Source organism: Brachypodium distachyon, chromosome 1 (assembly GCF_000005505.3).
Source record: "Brachypodium distachyon strain Bd21 chromosome 1, Brachypodium_distachyon_v3.0, whole genome shotgun sequence".
Taxonomy (NCBI): Eukaryota; Viridiplantae; Streptophyta; class Magnoliopsida; order Poales; family Poaceae; genus Brachypodium; species Brachypodium distachyon.
The window spans coordinates 47,161,019-47,185,024 of record NC_016131.3 but is presented as its reverse complement, the minus strand read 5'-3'; the positions used below and the strand labels follow the sequence as shown (position 1 = coordinate 47,185,024).

The 24,006-nt window shown below is 51.2% G+C and overlaps 4 protein-coding genes and 1 long non-coding RNA gene across 7 annotated transcripts; 3 read left to right on the top strand and 2 right to left on the bottom strand.

The window, feature by feature from the left end:
* Window positions 1-1,187: 1,187 nt before the first annotated feature.
* On the top strand, window positions 1,188-2,698 carry LOC100820863 (protein ALP1-like). The gene has a single exon (XM_003561003.4). The coding sequence runs from the start codon at window positions 1,216-1,218 to the stop codon at window positions 2,509-2,511; it is 1,296 nt and encodes a 431-aa protein (XP_003561051.4). The 5' UTR covers window positions 1,188-1,215; the 3' UTR covers window positions 2,512-2,698.
* A 117-nt stretch (window positions 2,699-2,815) lies between these two features.
* LOC100821793 (putative receptor protein kinase ZmPK1) lies at window positions 2,816-5,573 on the bottom strand. The gene has a single exon (XM_003564220.4). The coding sequence runs from the start codon at window positions 5,547-5,549 to the stop codon at window positions 2,991-2,993; it is 2,559 nt and encodes an 852-aa protein (XP_003564268.2). The 5' UTR covers window positions 5,550-5,573; the 3' UTR covers window positions 2,816-2,990.
* A 2,268-nt stretch (window positions 5,574-7,841) lies between these two features.
* LOC112269943 lies at window positions 7,842-9,379 on the top strand. Its single transcript, XR_002962212.1, has 3 exons — window positions 7,842-8,751; window positions 8,823-9,046; window positions 9,126-9,379. It is a non-coding gene; the product is annotated as an uncharacterized LOC112269943 (long non-coding RNA).
* A 2,065-nt stretch (window positions 9,380-11,444) lies between these two features.
* LOC100821481 (caffeoyl-CoA O-methyltransferase 1) lies at window positions 11,445-13,346 on the top strand. The gene is made up of 4 exons (XM_003564219.4): window positions 11,445-11,680; window positions 11,761-11,840; window positions 11,944-12,088; window positions 12,179-13,346. Exons 1-4 carry the CDS (start codon window positions 11,543-11,545, stop codon window positions 12,602-12,604), a joined length of 789 nt encoding a protein of 262 aa, XP_003564267.1. The 5' UTR covers window positions 11,445-11,542; the 3' UTR covers window positions 12,605-13,346.
* Window positions 13,347-15,369: 2,023 nt separating this feature from the next.
* Window positions 15,370-18,338, bottom strand: LOC100846669 (F-box protein At5g67140). 3 transcript variants are annotated; one of them, XM_014897535.2, is made up of 6 exons: window positions 18,044-18,338; window positions 17,757-17,903; window positions 17,521-17,656; window positions 16,934-17,032; window positions 16,581-16,665; window positions 15,702-15,839 (listed from the first exon to the last, which is right to left on the bottom strand). In XM_014897535.2, the coding sequence occupies exons 1-5, from the start codon at window positions 18,136-18,138 to the stop codon at window positions 16,588-16,590; spliced, it is 555 nt and encodes a 184-aa protein (XP_014753021.1). In that variant the 5' UTR covers window positions 18,139-18,338; the 3' UTR covers window positions 15,702-15,839; window positions 16,581-16,587. The 3 variants fall into 3 exon arrangements, with proteins under 3 accessions (XP_003561050.1, XP_010227999.1, XP_014753021.1); XM_003561002.4 differs by lacking the exon at window positions 16,581-16,665 and having other exon boundaries at window positions 15,370-15,839; window positions 18,044-18,322; XM_010229697.3 differs by lacking the exon at window positions 16,581-16,665 and having other exon boundaries at window positions 15,370-15,839; window positions 17,521-17,647; window positions 18,044-18,322.
* Between the last annotated feature and the right edge of the window lie 5,668 nt (window positions 18,339-24,006).

Here is a 24,006-nt window from a genome sequence, read left to right as displayed (position 1 = left end):
TTGTTCCATGCATTGATAGAATGCTCGCATGCGAGGCAATTCTAAACAGCAGCGCGAGAGCTTTTAAATCTGAAGCTCCCGAGATTGCACCAGCGCTCATGGGCGCTGGACATCTTATGTGACGCTGCTTTTGACAAGCTGGACAAAGCTAAGATAATATCGATTATGGCGGCTATTTGGGACTCTCGTAACAAGTGGAGCCATGGAGATCAAGGGTATAATCCGGCAGATTCTGCCGAGTTTGTTTCTGAAACCTTGCTGATGCTGAATAGTTTCAAGAGCAAGAAGGTGAAGGTTGCGAGGCCTCTCTGTACTTGGCATGGATCTGGTCCTGGGAAGATAAAACTTAACTCGGATGGTGCTATTCGAATTGAAGATGGCCGGGCATCCACAGGAGGAGTGGCTCGAGATTCTTAAGGTTTCTTAGGGGCGTGGTGTCGCTTGTATCAGGGCATCACAGATCCCCTCATCATTGAAGCTTTGGCGATGCGAGATGCGGTGTTGTTTGCCAGGGACCAAGGTTTCAGCGAGATCATCATTGAGACCGACAGTTCGGAGCTGGTACGTCTTTGGAAGGAGCGAAGGTTTCATCGGGCGGTGATCGCCCCGATCATTAGTGAACTGAGTGAGCTTAGTGTGTTTTTTTCTAGCTTTTGTGTTAGTTTTGTTCGTCGTTCAGCCAACTCAGTAGCTCATGAGTGTGCACGCTATGCGTGGGTTAATGAGTGTTCTACTGAGTGGCTGGATTCGAGTCCAGAGTTTTGCGTCACAGCCTGATGCCTGATTTTACTCCTATTTCTAGTAATCAATAAAGCTCACGGTTTTCCTAAAAAAAAATAGCACTCATGCCAATTGTAGATCGGGGATTCAGAATGTAACCTACCGGGAACCTTTTTGAGACTGAAAAAAAAATTCTGCATCGGTTTCTGAATATAAGGCGTTGCAACTTTGTCCAAAGCTATTTTTCAAAAAAATTGACCAAGTTTGTAGAAAAGTATACTACCATTTGATATAATACGAAGTTGTACTAATATAATTACGGATTTAGCGTAGTGGATGTTGGTAGATTTTTTATAAGCCTGATTAACTTTTTTTGTTAACTTAGAATAAAACTAGAATATGCTGTAAAAATAAATGAAGGGGCCTTGGAATTTCCATTGCACAGAGTACGTTTTCTCCGTGGACCTGCGCTAGAGAAAGCACTAGCATGGTCGTATGCAAATGGGCGAGTGGGGGCGGGCGAATACAAGGACCGTGCACGGAAACGTCCGGACGGCGTCGCGTCATTGCAATCACACCCCCTCCATACAAAATCCTTCCCAACACCGACAGCGCAACCACCGCCACCACCACCACCATGCGCTCCCGCCGATGACGCCGCCCCAACCCCTCCTCCTCCTCCTCACCCACCACCACTTCGCCGCCGCCGCCGCCGCCGGGCTCCTCCTCGACCCCGCCCCAGCCCCCACCTCCCACTCCCGCAAGCGCTCGCGCGTCGACACCGACAGCGACGGCCCTGTCCCTGCCGTCGTCCCGCCTCCGCCTCCTCCCTTGCCGCCGCTGCCGCTGCCGCCGACGAGCCCCGACCACTACCCGCTCGCGTTCCGCGTCTCCGCGCCCACCTTCCACTACCTCTCGGGCCTCCTCGACCCGCTCCTCTCCCACCCCTTCCTCCCGCCCGCGACGCTCCTCGCCCTCGCCCTCGCGCGCCTCGCCTCGGGCCTCCCTTACCCGGCCCTCGCGCGCCTCTTCCGCGTGCCGGCCTCCGCCCCGCGCGCCGCCTCCCGCCGCCTCCGCCGCGTCCTCCTCGCCAACTTCCGCTTCTGGCTCGCCTTCCCCTCCTCCGACCCCACCTCCTCCTCCTCCTCCTCGCCGCTCCCCTCCTGCCGCGGCGCGCTCGCCTGCGCGCGCTTCAACGGCCCCGGCGGGCCCCTATCCGCGCAGCTCGTGGCCGGCGCCTCCTCCCGCATCCTCTCCCTCGCCGCAGGCTTCCGCGGCGACCGTCCTGACCTCGAGGTCCTCCGGCTGTCGTCTCTGTACCAGGAGCTGGAGCAAGGCAGGGTGCTCGACCCCACGCAGTATCTCGTTGGCGATGGAGGCGGGTACCCGCTGCTGCCCTGGCTCATGGTGCCGTTCCAGGGTCCTGCGGTGCCAGGCTCCCCGGAGGCGGGGTTCAACGCCGCGCACAGGGCAATGTGCCGGCCGGTGAGGCGCGCTGCCCGGAGCCTGATGGGGTGGGGAGCCATCGTGCGGCTCCACGAGGAGGAGAGTCCGCGTGCTGCCGTGGCGTGCATCGGGACGTGCGCGATGCTTCACAACGTGCTGCTGGCCAGGGAGGATTACTCTGCGTTGGCACCGGAGGAGGACGATGAAACAGAGAGTGATTTGGGGGCAATGCGAAGCCGGGGAGATGGCGCTGCAGTGGAAGGGTTGAAGATTGATGAGCGGGCCGCAGTGTTGCGGAGCTCATTGGCAGCAATGATGATGAGTGGCCGGCGAATGCCTTCCTAGAACTGGTGATTGTTTGTTTAACAGCTGCTGTCATTGTCCATTCTTTTGGATCATACTATAGTTTATAGTGGTGAGTATTTTTTTACATTCGGTTCTTTAGTTTTGTTGCCTTCTCAATAAATCAAGTAAATAAAATGATTACAGATTGATCCAACTACTAATGTTGACATATTCGTGTTATATTCGATATATTTATGTTTGCTATCAATCTAGCTCGCTAGGATCAAGAATTTCTTCTCCAAGTAATGTAAACTTGAAGTAGATGTATTGTCTTATTTAGACCAAAGCATCCAAACAGGTATACTAAATGAAATACTTACTAATTTGTACTCCATGTTAAGAAACTAGATGTTCATGCAAATCTATAGACTTATTACATAATGATAGGATAAGGCTCGCAGTAACTTATCTGTGCAACGTTACAGAATATTATTCTTTCACATGTACTAGCTTTAGCGTTGTAATTGCAGTACTAGTCATTATTCCACCAGTGAAAGCAGAGTTTCAACCACATGGCCCATGCTTGGCCTTCTGCTCCTCTCTTCTTCCACACATGATACTGCTATTTTAAGCATCAGGATTGCTTCAGAATGGTTAAATTCTCCATCCAGTCTGTAGTCGACAAACTCCAGAAGCCATGATTGATCTTCGCCTGCTAGTTTCTCTTTAAGAATTTGAGTAGAGCATCTAACAGCCATTTCCACCCCCTCCTCACCCTCAACCAGCCATCTTGAAACCCGAACTCCCTTCACTAACTCAAGAAGCACTACTCCATAGCTGTAAACATCGACCTTACCAGTGATTGGAAGATTTAGAGCCCATTCTGGTGCAATGTACCCTCTAGTCCCACACACTCTCGACAACATTTCTGTGTTTGATCCACGTGTTAGGAGCTTCACCAGTCCAAAATCTGCAATTTTAGGCTCAAAGTCTTCATCTAATAATATGTTCTCTGGTTTGACATCACAATGCACAATCCATTCAAGACACTCGGTGTGGAGATAGGCCAGTCCTTTCGCTACGCCAACTGCTATCTTGTACCTTTGACTCCATTGGAGCACAGGGAATAGGCTCTGGTAATCAAATAGAGCTCTGTCTAAAGAACCATTCTCAATGAACTCAGAAACCAAGAGCCTGTGCGTCTTCTCAGCACAGAACCCCCAAATTCTGACCAGATTCATATGATAAATTCTTCCTATGACACTTAACTCAGACCTGAACTCCTGCTCTCCTTGGATCACATCATTTAGCTTCTTAACTGCGACCTTCCTTTCATCATCAAGGACTCCCTTGTAAACTGCTCCTGATCCACCACTCCCTAGCTCTTCTTGGAAGCATCTGGTTGCCTTCTGTAACTCCCTGTAGCTAAATATTCGGAACTGATTGGAAATTATCATGTAACCTTCATCTGCAATCTCCACCCTTCTCTCAGATTTGTAAACGACGCAACACCCGGCAATGATTAACGTTACTTCAATGAAAAGTAGAGTTAATGCAGAAGAAAGAAAATAGCCAAATTTGAACTTGGAAGTGCCACCCTTGAGCATTTGCAAAGAAACGTTGGCCTCTTTTTCATGAACTTTGCATTCATAGGCTATTGTAGAAGCCAGTTCTGGCGAAGGCAACAGCCCCTTGGGAACTTTCAAATAAATGTCATTCGGAGGATCCGGGAAGTTCTTGCCGTTAAACAGATAGACCTTCGGAAAACATTTGCCTTCTCCCTTCCTGTAACCAAAAGCCTGGCAATCAACATAGCCCAAGCACATATTTCTGCACTTAGAAAATGGGATCCACTCATCATAGGCCAAGTCATACCCGTAGAAGTCAGTTTCAGCAAGCTTTCTGAATGAGAAATCCTGGGTAGTTGTGCTGTTTGCGTTGGCTCTCCTGTGTTTGTCCCAGCTGGCTGTTATGTTTGCGTTGTCTCTTCTGTGTTTGTCCCAGCTGGCTGTTATGTTTGCCTTGCGCCTGCACCCCTCGCTCCAGTTGCTTGCATCTATCACCTCGAATCCTTTGAGGCAGGAGCACTGTAGCTTCGGTATGTACTTGCACATGCTGTTCTTGCCACAAACACCATGTATATCACAGACTCGATGAAATGCCATCCAAGAAACCGACCAATTGCCGCTTGTCGGGTTTAGGCTATACAGCCTAAGATTGCCATCATAATCCAGAGTCAACCTCCTCATGACCTTATCACCAAGATCAGAAGCTTCAAATTCAAATTTGTCACTCGCGACAAACCGTCCTGTCTCTTCAAGAATCCCATATCGACTACTGTTATAAGTACTCCTCTTATTTACCCATGGTTTGTTGAAAGGGTTGGGCCAATATATGCTGCTAATCTCAGGGCCATTATAGATAAGTTTGAGCTGATTGTCACTGTCAAAGTATAAAGTATAGAGCCCTGAATAGAGCAAACCCCTGGCAGATGCAGACACCAGCTTGGTGTTCCGTGTCATTGGCTGCGATGGCAGGAGCGTGTCGGTCGGCGAGTCGAAGCTTCCCCAGAGGCTCCGACCACCCGGATCCATGACCACCAGGTTGCCGTTGTCGAGGAGCTTGGCGTGGCTGGCACTAGTTGCGGTTGTGTTGGTGCTCCAGACAGCAGTACCATTGTAGTCGAGGAGGGCCAAGCCCCCATCTTTCCGGAAGGCGAGACTGGACCCTCTGCCATTCACCGGCTCGTCGCGGTTGGCCGTCCACACGACGGTCTTCCGCCGCGACGAGGCGTGGAACCACACGGAGAAGGTGAGGGCGTTGGTGGCCACCCTGTAGAAGCCGCAGGCGAAGGCCCCGTTGGGCGACACCAGGATGGCCGTGGTTTCGCCGTCCCAGGTGTCCACCGTGGAGCCTCGCGCAAGGTAGCTGCTGCCATGATCCTTGGCTAGAGCGTTAACGGAGATCAGCATGGAAAGGAAAAAGATGGATGTGGTGAAGATGCAGGCTCCTCTCATGGCTGCCATTGCAACAATGATCTGGTTCTGGGTAAGAGAAACCAGTGTATATATGCTATAGGCGGATCCCACAAGCGCCATCAATTATGTTGCTATAGTGCGCTACAATAATTTGTAGCACATGTATTGCCGTGACTCTTGTCGGTCCGCTTCTTCGTCTCCATTTGCATCAGTCAAAGTCAAGAGTCCTTATATCATACACCTACTTGGGTGTTCTAGAAAAAAAAAAGGGTCAAGAGTCTTTGTAGGGGCCGTGTTCACGTGGCTTCTGTTGCTATAGGCTATAGCAGCATGACCTCTCCCGCTAGCTGTAGCTTGGACTGGGACTGGACGATAGCGGGTTGAAGGCAGTCGAGGTATAGATCTTTATGAAGCATCATCGAGCCTAATCTGAAACAATCTGTTCCATTAAATCTGAGGATTGCGGCACTCATCATCGTGTCATATTAACCAAGAAATTGTTATCCCTAAGTCTACGATGGTTCCTGTACGAAGATTCTTGATCTAACCGTTCAAGTAATCAAGTGATCTCACATTGTAGGTCCGCCAACTTTAGGTTTAAGCATGCGCATCTGACTATGTGAGTAGTCTTGCATTTCTTGATGTACTCTTAGACGAAGCATGAGATGAACCCTAACTTTTTAATCCTTGAAATCGGGACCTTAATCTCTTGTTAGTCTTGACCAATTATGACCTTAAATCTGTTTGGCACACTAGGAAAAGGATGATCACAGTCAGGGTTTCTACTTTAAACCTAGATCTCATAGGCAAAGTCTGAATTGGACCGTAAACTTCTAATTCTTGGATTTGAACCCTGAACTTACCAATTCTGATTTATTAAGGCATTTATTCCCAGAAAACGTGTCTGGTGGATTGGTTTCGTTGATGTGCTGTCAAGATTGTCTTATAATTAAGCGGTCATGGTTGATCACGTTGCTGAGCTATGGCATGACTAGTGTGTGGGGTCATCAGAGATCTTCGATCTGCACAACATGGTGATTTGGTGATGATAAGAGATCTCCATCACATTGTACACTGACCAAATGGTTAGAAATTAGGGAGTGCCTATTTCTCAGTCGTCTAAAAAATAGTTATTTCTCAGTCAGCAATCATAGCCATCCAATGAAGGTTTTCTTACCCATCAAATCTACATTAATGTTACACGAATCTTAATGATTGAATCAAAAGGTTGTTATCACCGACTCAAGAAATAGTTATTTCAGTCGTCTAAGAAATAGAAAAATCGTAGAAATTATCTTCACATGTAAGTCGAGAACATGTCGAGCTCTTTAAAATTGACAAACTCGATAAGGCTATGAGCAACATAGACGCAAATAACAAGTATTTGTAAGCTTACTCATCAATCCCAGAACCAACCAGTCCACATACACGGATTTTTCTGAGATTAAGGGCCTTAATCAATTAGGATCAGTAAAAATGAAATTCAGGGATTAAAAGGTTAAGGTCAAGGTTCCATGCAGACTTTGTTTACGAGGCCAGGGTTTGAAATGGACTGTCTTTTTTAAGCAACCGGACACGTCGCTAGGTACACTGCTAGGTTGTACTGCTCGTATGGACATGCTCCTGAGCACTGCACCCCAACCCGTCGAGCACGGCAGTCAACGCTGAAGAGGTTCGCGGATGTTTCGCTATAGCTTCAGTGAAAGCATCAACTGTGACACAGCTGTGCTGCTGCTGGTGCTGACCAAGCACGTACCGGAAGACTTCGCCTTGACCGTTTTGTGTGCAAGGGTAGCCAACGAGAAGGATGATATGTTCAGGATGCACCACAAGTCATGTACGAATATGAGGCGCATTAAGACAGCCTACGACGAGTCCGACAAGTCTAAGGAGCGTCCGGATCTGCGAGTCCATGTTTGAGTCTGAGTCGAATTCTAGTTTGAGTTTGAGTCGGAGTTTGTATTGAGTTTTGGCTACTCCTCGTTTATATAAACAAAGGGTACGCCTAGGTTTAGGAGAGACCACGTTTTAACTTATTCAGAATCTTTTGTTGAATTACTCCAAGCATTCATCTGAAAATATATAATTCCTCTTTGTTTCGATCAGGAATTTTACCTACACCATATTCGTTTCGATAGGGTGTTTTATCTACCGAAAGTTCGAGCATAATCTGTCGTTCCGCTGGGAATTGTAAGATTGCGAAACCGCTTGTGGTCGGCGGACTACTGCGCAAGTGTGTGGTGTTGCGAATTTCCATTGGGTTGCAAGTTCGTTGTGCGGCGACGGGTGAACAGCCGGAAGATTTGTAGAATCATACAAGTTATTCTCGTTGCTCTCTGAGAAGATCGGGCCACCCCTTATCACACTGTTTGCAATATTTGTTTTCTTAAAGAGTAAAATGCAGTGGCAGTCTATTAACTTGGTGCGCTTGTGCAAATTAGTCATCACACTTGCAAACGGTTAAATTCGAGTGTTACAACTTGACATAATTGAGCACCCGACGTCCAAAATACGAACCCGTAGTTTCGGGCGCTGACGTGGCTCGCTGACGTGGACTAAATGGGTCTGGCCGGCAATAAAAGTTTGCAAATAGCCCCTCCTTCTTATCCTGATCTCATGCCGAAAAAAAAAACATATGTTGCTTGATGATGCATATGGCACGCCAGGAGTAGCTCAGCCGCCTTCATGGACATGGAGGGATTCCGGCGCGCGTTCGCGGTGTCTGACGGCGTCGAAGTCGCCAAGGTCTCCATCGGATTCGAGGTCAGCTTCCTGCGCCTAGCCCGCGCCGCCACCTCGGGACGTGCCGGTGGAGGTCGAGAACTCAAGGTGGAGGTACACATGGCGTGGCGTGTACACGGCGGGCATGTCTCGGCCATGTGGTGGTTTGGCAAGGAGAATATGCCATTGCATGCGAGCTCGGCTGGTTCCTCGAGGGCGTATAAATGGTTGCCCGCGTGCGCTAGGCGCAGGAAAACGCGGCTAGAGCAGCAAGCGTGCGCGGGGGTCGAGCTTGCAGGTGCGAGACCAGACGTGGCTTTGTTGCAGCGTGTGGTGTCGGTGACTTGTTGTGTTGCTGGTGTTGAGTAGAGCCACGCGCAGAGGTCATGGTTGAGGAGTTATGCAGGTTGCACAGGACGTGTTCGAGGAAATGCCTATGTGGTGTTGTCTTGACCAGGAGCTGCAGCGGTGGCTTGTGCCGGCAAAGACGATAGTATCCAAAGTTCGGGTTGGCAGACTCCCTGCATGGAGACCAGAGGTGGCATTGAGTGCGGCGGACTCCACAAGAGGTGGAGGCCGATGGTGGCGGAGGAACTCCATGGTAGGTGTCAATGGAATTAATCCCAGTTAGTAGTAGCTTATTTCTCTGTGGATTGACCGGATTCACTGCAGAGGGTGGTGAGCTTCAAGAGCAGCGGCAATGGCGACGTAAGCGGAGACCATCAAAGCCGGTAGCTGCTCGCCGTCGTCTTCGTCGTTGTCGAGCAGCAAGGTCAACTTTAGTCGGGACGCCGCCGTCGCATTTGTTCCCTTTGCCCGCGTTTTCCCCACCGCCGCGCCCCATGTCTCCGACGCAGTTCGGCAGAAGGCCCACGGGATCCCCACAGATCCCGACTGTAAGCTCAGCCTCAGCTCATCATTTGCATTGCATCCATCTTGGAAAGTTAATTTGGTTGGTCGGCCTTAATTTTGCAGTCGTCATGCTGGAGCTCTAGTCGCCGGCGGCGTCAACGACAATCTTCCCAAAGGCTAGCAAACAAGTGAGGGGGGTTTTGCAAAAAATTATGGCCAGCCAAACCCATTTAGTCCATGTTGGCAAGACACGTCAGCACTTGAAACTACAAATTCGTATTTTTGACCTCGAGTGCTCAATCCTGCCAACTTGTAACACCTGAATTTAGCCGTTTGCAAGTACGATGACTAATTTACACAAGCGTGCCAAGTTAATAGACCACCGGTGCATTTTACTCTTAAATCTTTAAATATGCAACATTGTCGCAACATGGCTCATCTGTCGCCGGTGATGCTGCGAACTGTGTGCGAGGATGTTGTGACCAGTGTGCGGCGGTGCTGCAAATGGGGTGCTTGACGCTGCAAGCAGTGGATGTCGGTGCTGCCAGGCCAGGCTGCAGTGCTACAAGGAGAACGCAACGGTGCTGTGAGCAATAGGCGGAGATGATGCGAGTGGTGACCGTCGGTGCTACGAGGCCAGAGCGGCGGTGATGCCATTGTCAGGTGGCAGTGCGGCAAGGCCAGAGGACGGTGTCAGGTCACCGGTGCTGCAAGGAGGATGCAGGAGTGCTGCGAGGCAAAGCCGCCGATGCTGCTGTTGCAAGTAGGAGGCGGAGGTGCTTCGAGGGGTCGGTGGCAGTGCTACGAGAGGGAGGCGGCGGTGGTGTGAGGGGCCGACATCGGTGTTACGAGAGAGAGGCATCCATCAGTAAAGAGGATTTGCGTGGGATGATCGGACGACACAAACGCAGCTGGAGGCGACCGATTTTTCTATCTTGACGCCTGGCTAAACGCCTAGGGCGCTCCGTATATACGTGACACCTAGTGCAGACACCTGATATGTTGTAGATGTATGTGAAACACCTAAGGTTCACATATTGACAACAAGTGTGTACAGAAGGTCCGTCACAAATCTGAGCGAACTAAAAGTCTAAAACCCGGTTAGAGCAGGATTCCTCATGATCCGCTCGTATACTGCTAGGCTAGATGGCAGACTGTCCATGCATGTAGCTTTTGTGCGTGCTAGCACCCGGTCTACCCAACTAAACCAAAACGAAAAGACTGCCCGTCTCGTACACGCGGCGCGCGGCAGCACGGGACGCTCCGATCGAGCGGGCGCTCCGACCGATCGGACGGCGGCTAGGAATTTAAATATCATATTTGTGAATATCATATTTGTGTTTAGTTGGACGAGTGAGAAGTAGAAATGGGTTGCAAGGACATCTTCAATGGTGGTTGATACTAAATTTTTTCTTTTTTTTAATATGTTTGTTTTTACTCATTTTTTTATCTTGATGGACCCACATGTCATTTTTTTCTGTCTTGGTATTCGTGTAGTACCTGTTACTTTTTCAAAAAACCACTACTTAGTTATGGTATTCATCTTTCTTTCCCATTGGCTACTACCTTCTTGGTACCTGTGTGGTACCCTTCGTTGAAGATGACCTAAGCTAACAGCCAGCTGCAGCACGAGCTCCTAAGCAATTTGTGAGAATGTAATGTGGGCCTAAATTTAATAAGATAAAACATCTTATAACTGACTATTATACATGCTACCTATTAGATGGCTATAAGGACATCTTCAACAGCAAAACGTATGAACCGGTGCTTAGCCTTCCTCTTCTCCTCTTACTTGTTTTCTCTCTCTTCAGTCAATTATTTAACAAAGCAACCTTTTCAGTTTGAACCCACATGACATACTCTTATCTTCATTAAACTAGTTTTTCTCTTTCTTGGTCCTAGAACCAATATTGTTACTTCTGCAGCTTACCATTATTTTATGTTTTTGCTTCACCTGTGTCAAAGAGTAAGAAAGAGATGCTAAGTATCTCTCATTGAAGGCTCCCTAAAAGGCTTATAGCCTGCAGCTGACTATTAATGCTCCATATTACCTTGCTCTCATCCGGCTGAAAAGAATCGTTTAAAAAAAAGTTAGAGGGGTAGTAGAGTAGAGAACCCTCGAAATTCTAAAAAAAAAAAAAGTAGAGGACCCTTAGCTCGATGAACCGTCCCTTTCCAACCAACCCCTCGTCCCATTTCGTCGTCGGTCCACGCACCGGTTACCGCTGCCACGCGCCGTGCACCACTCATCACCCACCGCTCTTCCACTACTCGTTAGCTTCTGCTTACCCGCCAACCCAATAAGCCGCTACCTCCATCGGGTCACCGACACCCCGGCCCCACACCTCCCTCCCTCTTCCCTTCCTCTGTGCAGTGTGCACCCGCCTTTCCGCCGACCCCGCGCGCACGGCCGCGGGCGCGGGCGCTATATAACCCCGCCGAGCGTCCACTCTCTTCCCAGCAAAGTCAATCAATAAAAATCAATCGACTATTAACGCAAATCCCGTCTCCTTCATCCCTGCGACTAAACCCCACCGGCAATGGCCACCACGGCGACCGACGCAGCGGCAGCGACCAAGGAGCAGACGACCAATAGCGCCGGCGGCGTTGGCGAGCAGAAGACGCGCCACTCCGAGGTCGGGCACAAGAGCCTGCTCCAGAGCGACGCGCTCTACCAGGTACCGAGAGAAAAATCTATCCGTCTGTTGCTCGCTGGATCTCGAACTCCAGGTTGCTGATTGCTTGATTTGGTCGGCAGTACATCCTGGAGACGAGCGTGTACCCGCGTGAGCACGAGTGCATGAAGGAGCTCCGCGAGGTCACCGCCAACCACCCATGGTATTGCCCGTCTCTCTGTCTCCATTTCCCGTCATCGGATCTCTCTATGTTTCATCTCGCCTCAGCTGGATCTGATCTCTGTGCGCCGTGCCTCGCCGTGCAGGAACCTGATGACGACGTCGGCGGACGAGGGGCAGTTCCTCAACATGCTGCTCAAGCTCATCGGCGCCAAGAAGACCATGGAGATCGGCGTCTACACCGGCTACTCCCTCCTCGCCACCGCCCTCGCCCTCCCCGCCGACGGCACCGTCAGTCCCCCAATCCAATCCAATCCAATCAAATCAAATCAATCCCCCCAAATTAACCTCAATTCAGTCCAAACTGAAATTGAAATGCAGATCCTGGCCATGGACATCAACAGGGAGAACTACGAGCTCGGCCTGCCCTGCATCGAGAAAGCCGGGGTAGCGCACAAGATCGACTTCCGGGAAGGCCCGGCGCTGCCCGTCCTGGACGCGCTCCTCGAGGACGAGCGCAACCACGGCAGCTTCGACTTCGTCTTCGTCGACGCCGACAAGGACAACTACCTCAACTACCACGAGCGGCTCATGAGGCTCGTCAAGGTGGGCGGCCTCCTCGGCTACGACAACACGCTCTGGAACGGCTCCGTCGTGCTCCCCGCCGACGCCCCCATGCGCAAGTACATCCGCTACTACCGCGACTTCGTGTTAGAGCTTAATAAGGCCCTGGCCGCTGATCTGCGGGTCGAGATCTGCCAGCTCCCCGTCGGCGATGGCATCACCCTCTGCCGCCGCGTCAAGTGAAGAAAGCGTTTCCCGTCGGCGCCGCCCCTGTCCGGAATAGATGCCAACAAGACATTGAATATCGGGACCATTAATTTTGGAATTTTATGCTCCACTGTGTATCTCATTATTCGTCGTTTCGGCTAATTTTGGAATTTTGTATCTTCTTCGAAATTCTCATTTCCAATACGTACTCCTAATTTATTGCTAAAATGTGAACAGTAAAAACTTCTGTGCCAATCGGGCAATGGCGGCCGGCATTGATGGACCGAACCGGCCGATGATCCTCCTGCGGAATTCTTCTCTTGCTTGCACAACAAACATGTCGAAATTTGGGGACTCTGAATCCTTGCAATATCTGGCGCAATAAATCTACAAGTTGACAGAGATGTGGGCCGCTTCTTTGAATAGTCCGTCGATAGCGAATAGATGAACTCCGAATTTTTACTCCTTTTGGCTGAAGATTTCCGCCGCTTGACAGAGATGTGGCCGCTTCTTTGAATAGTCCGTCGACAGCGATATGTGTGTACCAGTACTGTGTAGTGCAGATATTTGCTGCCATTTTGTTCTACAAGTAGATGACCGACCGGCAATGGGTGTGGTCTGGAAGTTTGACTTGGCCGAACGACAAATACTTCCTAAAATGATTACGAGAGAGATTCAGAGATCTCTACGTCAGGGGATCCAGGTCCAAATGATTAGTACTACTGCTCCACTGTGAAGTGTGAAATCTGAAATCAAGTGCAGTGGGTTTGAAGTTTCCTCTCAACACTCAAGGAGTACGTCTGTACTCCGTAGCTTCGGTTGTTGGGCTGTTCATGTTCTGAAGAGTTTAATTCAGTTAGCAGCTGACATCACACGGTCAACAAAACACACACACACACACGTGCCACGGACCGGAGGTGCTTGTAATTTGGGCATTGTTGGATTTTATCTGGGACTCCTGCATCGAATAAGTTTGGGCACCGGGAATGTAGTCTGCTGTAGACCTACGGTACTTCCTCGGTTTTCTACGACGGAGTATGTCACGCTGTCACAGCCCGCATTTTTCTATGGTTTTGCTAAAGAGAAATCGTCTATTTTTTAAGTTAAAGATAAGTCGACATATTTGTCCGTTGACTCTTTATCCAATGGCAGCACGGCAACACCTGGAACAAGAGTGAGTGGGGATGGCATTCAGACTTAATCCAATGAAATGTGTTGACTAAGAATTAAGTACTCTATCCGTCCAACAAAGGATGTCTCAACTTTGACTAAATTTGAATGCATCTATACACTAAGTCATGTCTAAATACATCCAAATTTTGACAAACTTGAGACATCTTTTGTTGAACGGAGGGAGTATTTTGCTTAAAAATCCGACGAAATACATGTTTGAGAGAACGAACAACAAAATCTTGATTAAACAACTCTAGAAATACATACTAGAAGAACCCTAAACCAAAAACAGAAAAAAGAACCAAGTTTTTTGCAAACTCACCGCTTTCTTCCACATGAACGAGTCGATGGCACATCCTACCACCCGCTAGCTCCAAAGGGTCACTGATGTGTAGGCTCCACCCGCACAACTATGCCGTCTCCTTCTTCTCTCTCCACCTTTTTTTTCAGGGGAAACGAGGTTCACGGTCGAGCAGAAAGATGAAAAGGTGAACGCGTAATGTGTAGGCAAGAAATACCGAAACGGTACGAGGGAAACAGAAGTAGTTAGGCGATCTCCAGGTGACCTCGGCAGCCAAGGCCTCGAAACCCTCTGCCGGCGACGCTGCCGGTCGTCCCGCCTTCAATGTTCCTGGCCTTGGAGGCGCGGCGGATCGATTCCGCCACTAGCTGGCGGAAGGACATCTTGTTTCTTGTTTTGGGGTTTCTGTGTCTTCTTCGAGATGGCGAGGTGGTGGCGACATTTTGCAGTCAAAATAAGGTCCTCCCTGCCCTGTCCTTGCTTCGTTGGTGCGCCTAGCGCCAGCGAAGGGCCCGTGGAATTGTGTGTTCGGCGAAACCATTGGGATCCGACCGGTTTTTGGGGTTTCCGACGAATCCTTTGGGCTTCGGGTGGCTTTCGTGTTTGTTCGTGTGGTTTGGGTTTGCCTCTTCCGATCTATGGTTCTCATCTTTGGCGATGATCGCCGCTCTAGTGCGCTGGTTCTTTGTAGTCTTAGCACGACGACTGCCCCACTATCCGCTACCAGAAGCTCTCTTTTGACAAGCTCTGTCTGGCTCTGGTGATGGAGGGGCGAGAACGGTGGCTTGTCTTTCGCTCGTTCTAGTGCTTGTTGCCGTCGCTAGGTGGTCTAAAAACCTATTTGTAATTTTATTACTTTTAGGATTTTTTTATACTCCTTTTGATGATTATTATTAATAAATCAATGGTCCTCTCTGGGAAAAAAAAGGACGAAAAGGTGAGGGAATAGGTAAGGGAAATTCACCCTAGTACAGTTAGGGTGAATTGGTCAGGTGATCTTAACCGGTTTGCTCGGTCCTTATAGTCAACGCACTTGAATATACACGCATGATATGTGGTGTGAAAGCAAAACAAGCCCCAAAGTCGGGTTCGTGTCCTTGTCTCGCAAGTTGGCGAATGGTTGGCGGCACGTTTCAATCCCGAAGATTTATCTTCACAGAACAAACAGAGGGCCGGTCTGCTAAATGAAACTTTTTAGAATCCACTCCAGTATAATGAATAAGGGACACCGAATGAATAAAAGAGAAACAAAATACCAAAAACAAAAATTTGAGGTCCCTTTCCCAGTCACAGTCGGGGAATTATGTTGGCAATATAATCTCACAACTAATTGAAAAAAAAATTGATAGCACTTTATGCAATTATGTAACTGTACAACATCCAGCTTCTTGGACAGTCCGGTTCATTTTGCAGAGTATATATGTCTATCTTTACGCCTGTTATTCTTTGTAACATGTATACAAGCCAACATATGCACAACACAATAAGAATCAAGAACATATGCACAACACACAATCCCGTATATGTCTCCAGAGAGGATTGTGCCCAATCAGGCAATCAAGAACAGAAGAGTAGCATGGGTTGTTCCATCAGTCAGGAGACCTGCAGCACGTCGGCGTTGAGGATCTGCGGGATGGACCTGATCCGAAGGGAGGGGCTGATGGAGACCAGGCCGGCGAAGCTCTCTGGCGACACCCGCATTCCGCCCACGTTTATGCACTCCAGCTCCGGGCACCGGCGAACCACCGCCACCAGCCCGGCCTCCGTCACGTGCCGGCAGCTCCACACGATGATGCTCTGCACGTACACACCACAACAACCAAAATTAAGGCAGCACAGAAGCCCCCTTTCAAATTTGCAACCAGCCAATCATGTATATGCATATTCATTTTCTTTCTTCTTAGTGCTTGAATTGATCTAAACCTAAACATGTAGCCAGTGCGGTGGCAACCGTGTAAAAATTTCTACGTTCATGACGACATTGCGTTAGGAAAACTTGGCCTTTTCTGGCATATTTCTCTCGTACCTGGAGTCTAAATGTCCAATAAATACACCAAGTACACAAGAAATATATAAGGATGCAGATTGTTGTACTCTTGGTATAGTTGAATCGGAATTAATTTCACGAAACTCCACATATAATGTACAAACTATATCGCAAAAGTCCACATTAGGACACAACAATTGTACCCAATAGATAAGCTGATGAATCACATGTGTGACCCCTTTAAACTTTTGTACTACAATTACATAATTTGAAATTTTGTGCTAATTACATTACCTTGAAGAAGGTTTTACTCGATTTTCTAGAAAACATATTGTATGGACACTACGGCGGTCATCTCTAAGAATTATTAAGATGTTCATTCTCTTCTTCTTTCTTTAAAAAGCACAGTTCTTAACCCATGACCTTCCCCATGAAATTCTCACTCAGAAATCGACATGTAGCTAGCTCCTACAGCAACTCCAATCAACTTCCCATGCTGAACTACTGAAAATTAACTGAAATCCAGAAAGTAACCGTACTGTTCTCACAACCTTAACCTCAAACAACAAAATAAGTTTGAATCGGGTCGCTAGGCCGGAAAAACACCCAAGACTGCAATGATGAACCTTCTCCATCCTGAGAGTTGAGCTTAAATACAGACAATTAGTATTCCATGATGGGTCCAACTAACCTACTTCCATAATATGTACAACTGTTTCATTTCTTTATTAGGCCCTTTTATTTCCTAATACTTCCATAATATCTCAATCCAGAAATTCAAACTACCAAATAATGTGCTTAATTAGGCCCCCCTTTTATTTCCTGATACGTTTCAGGTGCAGTTTCCTACATGAGGGCTGTTGCAAAGGAAGCACTGAAGTTCAGATAAGAGAAAAAAAAATACCTTCAGGTTTGCACAACTGTTTGCAACTGCATAGAGTGATTCATCTGTGATGAATGTGCCACCAATGTTCAGGTGCTGTAAAGAACGGGCTCTTGAAATCTGCAGGGAATCAGGTGTTATTGGCAGATAATTGAACAAGTGTGATTCTTAGACCAATGAACAAGTGTGATAATTTCATCAGGTGTCTTTTGTATTTCCTGATACTTTTTCAGGTGCAGTTTCCTACATGGATTAAAAATACTGAAAACTAGTGTGATTCTTAGACCGATGAATCATTGCAATAAGCATACAACTCCTAACATAGTCTAATCCCTTGACATGCACAACGAATTACTAGTATTCTTCTCTTTCACGAAACAGTACAATCAATTATTCTGAAAGCAACGTCTTAATGGCACACGGCCGGTGACATCCCGCGATGCGACTTTGCAATCCAGTATCCAAATCCTCCTTGTACACTATATGCATATGACAGCAATAGCCAGCAGCTAGGATGAGAACACGCCATCGATTTGACAATAATTCGGGCAATGTATCATCAGCAAATTTAGATCGAATTTAGCAATATATACATACATATATATTACCAGATGAACAACGCCCTTGTCGGTGATCCTGGCGAGTCCCCAGAGCGAGATGGAGGTGAGGTTGGGGACGCAGGTGGCGGAGGAGAGCTTGAGCAAGCCTTGGTCCGTGATCTGGCAACCCCAGCAGCTTCGTGAACTCCAAGGCAAGAAGGGGCGGACAGGGTTAGGAAATCAGTGCAGTACTGTTTGATTGATTGATCAATTGGTGGATGAATGGATGGGGTGGGCGGGCTCACATGTCGAGGTCGCGGAGGTTGACGGCGGCGCGGACGAGGCGGGCGGTGAAGTCGTCGCCGGTGCGCTGCCCCGCGAAGCTGAGGCGGCGGCGCGAGGACAGCGACCGGCCCACCGCCTGGTGCCACCGCTGGCTGACTCCCCCGGCCCTGCAGGACCGATCGAGGTGCAGGCAAACGGAAATCAAGCCCAGGATATGCAGCTAACTACGGACCGCCTACCGGTCGGCGGCGGCCATATATGCATGGGAAGGATGGATCGAAGAAATCAATTAGGCACAGGCGCGTACATGGCGAGGTCGTGGAAGGAGGGGAGGAGGGAGAGCACGTGCGCCAGGAGGTCCGCCGGCAGCCGCTCCACGTGCGGCGCCTCCTCCTTCGCCATGTCTTCTTCTCGCAGCCGAAGGTCAAGGAAGGGAGAGGAAGGAAGGATGGATTATAACAAGCGGCAGGTCAGCACGGGGCCGTCAAAGGCTCTCTCCCTCTCTTTCTCACGCGAAGGTGAAGCCAAATTGCGTGCCCGAGAGAGTCGAGTGGACGTGGCCGGGCCACGCCACGTTTAGAAAAGAGTCAGACGAACGGTGCAAGTACTCTAGTACGCTACTTGAACTGAAGGTCTCTTTGTCGGGCCGGGGCTGTGTGCAGGAGGTATGAGCCCATGATGAGGACATCTCTGATCCTACAATTATGGACACAAATCGCTTTGCCGGGATCCATGACGGTTCGGTGCTAGCACAAGATAGGACTTTCTTTTTCCAGCATCTGGTGTTAACCAGCACTGGCAGATTCTAAAAAAAAAAAGAAAAAGAAAAAAAACAGCACTGGCAATCGGGACAAGGAAGAAGCATATGCATGTGGCTAAGTTTCCAGTCAGGGTTTTAATGTTCATTTTTTTTTCGTGGGAGACTGATAAAGTGGCACGTGTGTGGGGGTTAATATTCCTTCCTCCCAATTTGATACTCGCTTCCATCCATAAAAATTGTCGCCCATTTAGTATAAAATTTGTACTAACTTACTATAAAATGAATGATATTTTTTTATGGATCGGAGAGAGTACCGGTTATTCAACGTGAAATTTTATGGAATCACACTTATACCTAAGCTAAGCGCACATGATGTAGCACCAGTGGCACCCGGGGTACCACCGTTGCTCAACACGTGGGTCGTCTCGCTTGCTCCCCGCAAGAACGGCACCCTGGGCAGCAAAGTGCGAGCTGCCTGGGAAGCCGCCAGCTCGACAGGAGCCTGAAAAGGGGGTTGCCCTGGAGCAGGACTAGCCGGGCTGCGGGGGTTACCCCGGATGACAGCGTGAAGATCCCCATCAAGACAGTTCCTCGGGAAGCTCACTTGCCGGGGAGGGTGTCTCCTGGCACAGGCGCTTACGTCAGGGCCGGTGCCCAGTGCAGGCACAGTATCGACGCCACGTGGCCGCTCGGCAGGCTCCTTCTGTGCAGGGCTGGTCGGAGCTTGAAGTGTGGCACAAGTCGAGCATTAAATGCTCCGACAGGGAAGTGGTTTCCTATCTAGTCAACCTACAGTGAGTAGCTTGCAGTGAATTTAGGGCACGTATCGCCCTAGCTAGTGTTTTGTACCGTGCATGCATGCCAACGCAGCAAAGGCAAACTGCTTAGGGTCTTTGTTCGGTGCGTGTCCAAAAGCTCGTCCCCCATGCAGACCGAGGGACCTGTGGTATCCCCTTGACTATAAAAGGAGGACCGAGGCCACTGGTCAAAGGGTTCGGCTCTAGCTGGGTTACGATCCCTAGAGATTTAGTTTAGAAGTAGTAAGTAGCCATTTAGCAGAAAGGAAGAGAGCGTCCGGGGACTCCCCCGGCAACCTGTAAACCCTTGTTCATTGGCTAATACATACTCAGTAGCAGGACGTAGGGTTTTACACTTTCGGGTGGCCCGAACCTGGGTAAATTGGCTTGTACATTGCAACGCTCGTCATTGGCCTCGTCGGCGATCGCCGGAGCGATTCCCATCGCCCACTGCCGAACCTAAAAGGGGGTGCCTAGCATCCCCGGTGTCTAAGCCCTGGGCTACGACATCTGGTGTGCCAGGTAGGGGGCGCGTGCGGGGAGCTCGCCGGTGACCGTCGGCACCATCGTCTTCAGCTACATCAACTTCGCCTTCTGAGACGACAGTACTCGTTGCTATGCCTCCTAAGCGGGCTGGTGACTCTCAGATCGAGCCGCGTGGTGCCCCAGCGGCGAACACGCGGTCACAGGACATGCAGCGCACGTCGCAGGATCAGGAGAACCCTGAGCCTGCCCGGGTGCAGCAATAGCAGCAGCAAGTGATACTTCCTCCGCCTCCGCCGCGCTCCGTTGGAGACCGGCCGAGGCTAGCCCCGCAGCCTAGCACTGGGGCAGTCATAGCCGGGTCGTCGCTCGTGCTCACGAGCCGCACGTCGAGCAGCCGCGGGCCAACGACGAACTGCGTCCATCTCAGCATCCTTCTGTTGCTTCCCAAACAACTCCCTCCAGCTCGCGGGATCGTCCGCGAGGCACCGGAGCCGTCCCAGACGACAACGCCGGGCAGGAGCACGTGGTGCCTCCTGTCCGAACTAGGTCAGAAGCCCTCGTGGCGGCTCAGGCCATCATGTCTACGAGCCGCCGCAGGGAACACCGGCGCACGAGGCGTGGACGGCGGAGCTCGCCGCCCTCCTCGCTGCAGCCAACTGCCGGTCAGGAGTATCACACGGCCAGTCTAGGGCTGACACTGACCCAGTCGCGGGGTTTGGTGCAGGCCCTAACCCCCAGCCGGAGCGTGGGGTGCCCGGCGGAAGCCGTCGCACGGGCGTGGAGCCCGGCAACGACTCCGTCGACTCGTCATCAACAGTCCTGCTTGTGGACGTGCGGGGGATGCTCAACGCACGTCAGCAGGAGGATCTGCACGAGCGCCTTGAGCAGCGTCGCCAACTTGCATGTGACCGCGCCAACCCCGGAGGCCAAGGCGAAGTGCTCCGTGGGCTGACGACGGTTGCCCCATGTTCACCCGTGAACTGCGGCAGGTGGAGTGGCCCCGCAAGTTCCGAGCCCCGCCAACGCTCGGGATGTGCAATGGGACCATGAACCCTAAGGATTTCCTCCTAACCTACTCATTGGGCATGAACGCCGGGGGTTCCGACGAGAAGGTTAGGGCCAACTGGTTCCCCATGGTCCTGAAAGGATCAGCGAGAACTTGGTTGCTCAACTTGCCGGCAGGATCCATCTCCTCGTGGGATGACTTGCGTGAGCATTTTGTCAGTGCGTTCCAGGGCGGCTACAAGTGCCCGGGAACCATGGCGGAGCTGCACACCGTGGTGCAGAAGCAAGGGGAGACATTGCGGAGCTTCATCAACCGCTTCTCCAGTCTCTCCTACTCAATTCCTGAGGCGGAGGCTGCCGCCATCATCAACACCTTTGCCATCAACGTCCGTGACCCCAAGATGCGTGAGAAGCTGAACACGCACCGGATCCGGACGACGCATGAGCTCTACGCCTTGGCGCACAAGTGTGCCATGGCCGAGGAAAGGCGCTTGGCGCCCGAACTTGCAGCTAAGGCTGCCGCGAGTCCTGCTGAGGGCTCGCATAAGAAGGGTTCCCGAAAGAGCGGCGGGAAACAAGTGCTTGCCGTGGAATCGGGGGCTACCTCGGGGCCTGCGAAAAAGGCCTCATCCGCTGGCGGGTCTGGCGGCAAGCCAAGCGACGCGCCCCGCTGTCCCATCCATGCCAACGCCACCCATGACGCACAGGATTGCCGCATCCTGCAGGGTATCGGCAGAGGCACGAGCAACGCCGAGCAGCCGGCGCCTGCTTCAACTACGCGGATATCGGGCATCTCTCCCGCGAATGCCCGAATGACCCCAGAGCTGGAGCGAAGCCTGCCGGCAGAGATGCCAGCAGAGAGGAAGCCAGGGGGGTCTAGGCCAAGCCCGCGCCGGCAAGGAGCGGCCTCCCCGGGGACGAGACAAGGCTCGTGTTGAGGAGCAGCGCGAGTCCGATTACAACGAGGGCGACGAGCCCGGCTTCCAGGAGCCCCGCGGCGTCGCGTGCATCCATGGGGGAGCTTATGCTCTCACATCCTATAGCGCGGTAAAGCGCCTCACCCGGGAGGTGTGTGCGCTGTTGCCGGACATGGAGATGCAGCAGTCGTTGAAGTGGTCGCACGTGCCGATCACCTTCAACTCTGACGATCACCCAGCCCGGCAGCTGGGGTCAGGTTTTTTTCCCTTCGTGGTCTCACGATCATCAACAACATGACGGTGACCAAGGTGCTGGTGGACGACGGAGTAGGGTTAAACCTCCTGTCCGCCAAGTTGGTGGAGAAGCTTCAGCGATGAAGCCCACCGACCCGTTCCGGGGAGTGAACCCCGGGATCGTGCGCCCCCTGGGACGCATCACGCTGCCGGTTACCTTCGGGTCCCGGGAAGCGTTTAGGACTGAGCACCTCATGTTTGATGTGGCTCATACCCCGTTGCCGTACAACGGGATCCTTGGTCGGCCGGCGCTAATCAAGTTCATGGCGGCAACCCATTGCGCCTATATGGCGTGATGAAGATGTCGTCCACGTATGGAGTCCTGTCCATCAAGTGCGATCTCAAGGACGCGGCTTGGTGTGTCGGCAAGGTCGTCAAGGCCGCCGCCGCAGCCGATTCCGGGGACGAAGGCATTGCCGGAAGCGAAGGCTCGCTGCCGGGCGATCGCCCCACAGCGAAGATGGCTCGTGTTACCCCACAGCAATTTATCGGGGGAAGCACAAGCTCGAGCTCACGCCTCGGCAAGGGCCAGAAGCTCAAGGAGGGGGCCGCCAAGGTGAAGAAGCTGCCCCTCCAAGTCGGCAACAAGGAGCGCACCGTCACCGTCGGTGCGAACCTCGATGCCAAATAGGAAAGCGCCCTCATCACTTTTCTTCGGGAGAACGCCGACGTGTTCGCTTGGAAACCATCGGATCTTCCCGGAGTCCCTAGAGAGGTGATCGAGCATCGACTTGTGGTGCGTCCAGACGCCCGCCCCGTCAAGCAGAAGGTCCGCCGGCAAGCACAGGAGTGCAAATACTTCATCAAGCAAGAAGTGGACAAGTTAAAAGCTGCGGGGGCTATCAAGGAAGTACTGTACCCCACTTGGTTAGCAAACCCAGTTGTAGTACCCAAGGGGGAAAACAAGCTGCGCATGTGTGTAGATTTTACTGATCTAAACCGTGCATGTCCCAAAGACCCCTTCCATGTACCCCGCATTGATCAAATAGTAGATTCCACTGGCGGTTGCGATTTGTTGTGTTTTTTGGATACTTTTTCCGGCTACCATCAAATTAAGATGGCAGTCGAGGACGAGGAGAAAACGGTGTTCATCACCCTGGTTGGCTGCTACTATTACACGTGCATGCCTTTCGGGTTGAAGAATGTGGGCTCAACATTCCACCGTGCCTCACGCGAGTGTTTGGGACCCCAGCTAGGCCGAAACGTTGAGGCCTACATGGACGATATCGTCATCAAGTCAAAGCGCGGGGACTCGCTTATTGATGACTTGCGGGTTACGTTCGATAACCTCCGCAGGATCAGGCTCAAGTTGAACCCTGAGAAATGCACTTTTGGTTTAGACTCGGGGCAGCTTCTGGGCTTCTTGGTTTCACACAGGGGGATTCAGGCCAACCCAAAGAAGATAGAAGCTATCGAGAAGATGAAGGCTCTCCGCAAGGTGAAGGACGTCCAGCGCCTCAACGGCTGCGTTGCCGCGTTGGGGCGTTTCATTTCAAGGCTGGGCGAACGCGCCTTGCGTTTCTTCAAGCTAATGAAGAAGAAGGGTCCAATCGATTGGACTCCCGAGGCTGAGGCGGCGTTCCAGGACCTGAAGCAGTACCTGAAATCACCGACGATCCTCGTCGCCCCCAAGCTAGATGAGCCGCTGCTACTCTACCTAGCGGCGACTGACCAAGTGGTCAGCTCGGTGCTTGTTGCTGAGAGGGAAGAAGATCTCCCGGTGGCTGTGGTTGCGGGGTAGGGGGTTGAGCCAGCCCCGGCAACCGCCTCGAACCCAGGAACCGCCATCGAGCTGGCGGCGCCGATACCACGCAAGCTGCTTGTGCAGCACCCTGTGTACTTCGTCAGCACAGTGTTGCATGACGCCCGCGTACGGTACCCGCAAGTGCAGAAGCTCTTGCTGGGGATTATGCTTGCATCCCGCAAGCTGCGCCATTACTTCCAGGCGCACCGCATCACGGTGTTGTCAGGGTTCTTCCTCGAGCGGGCCCTCACCAACCGTGAAGCCAGC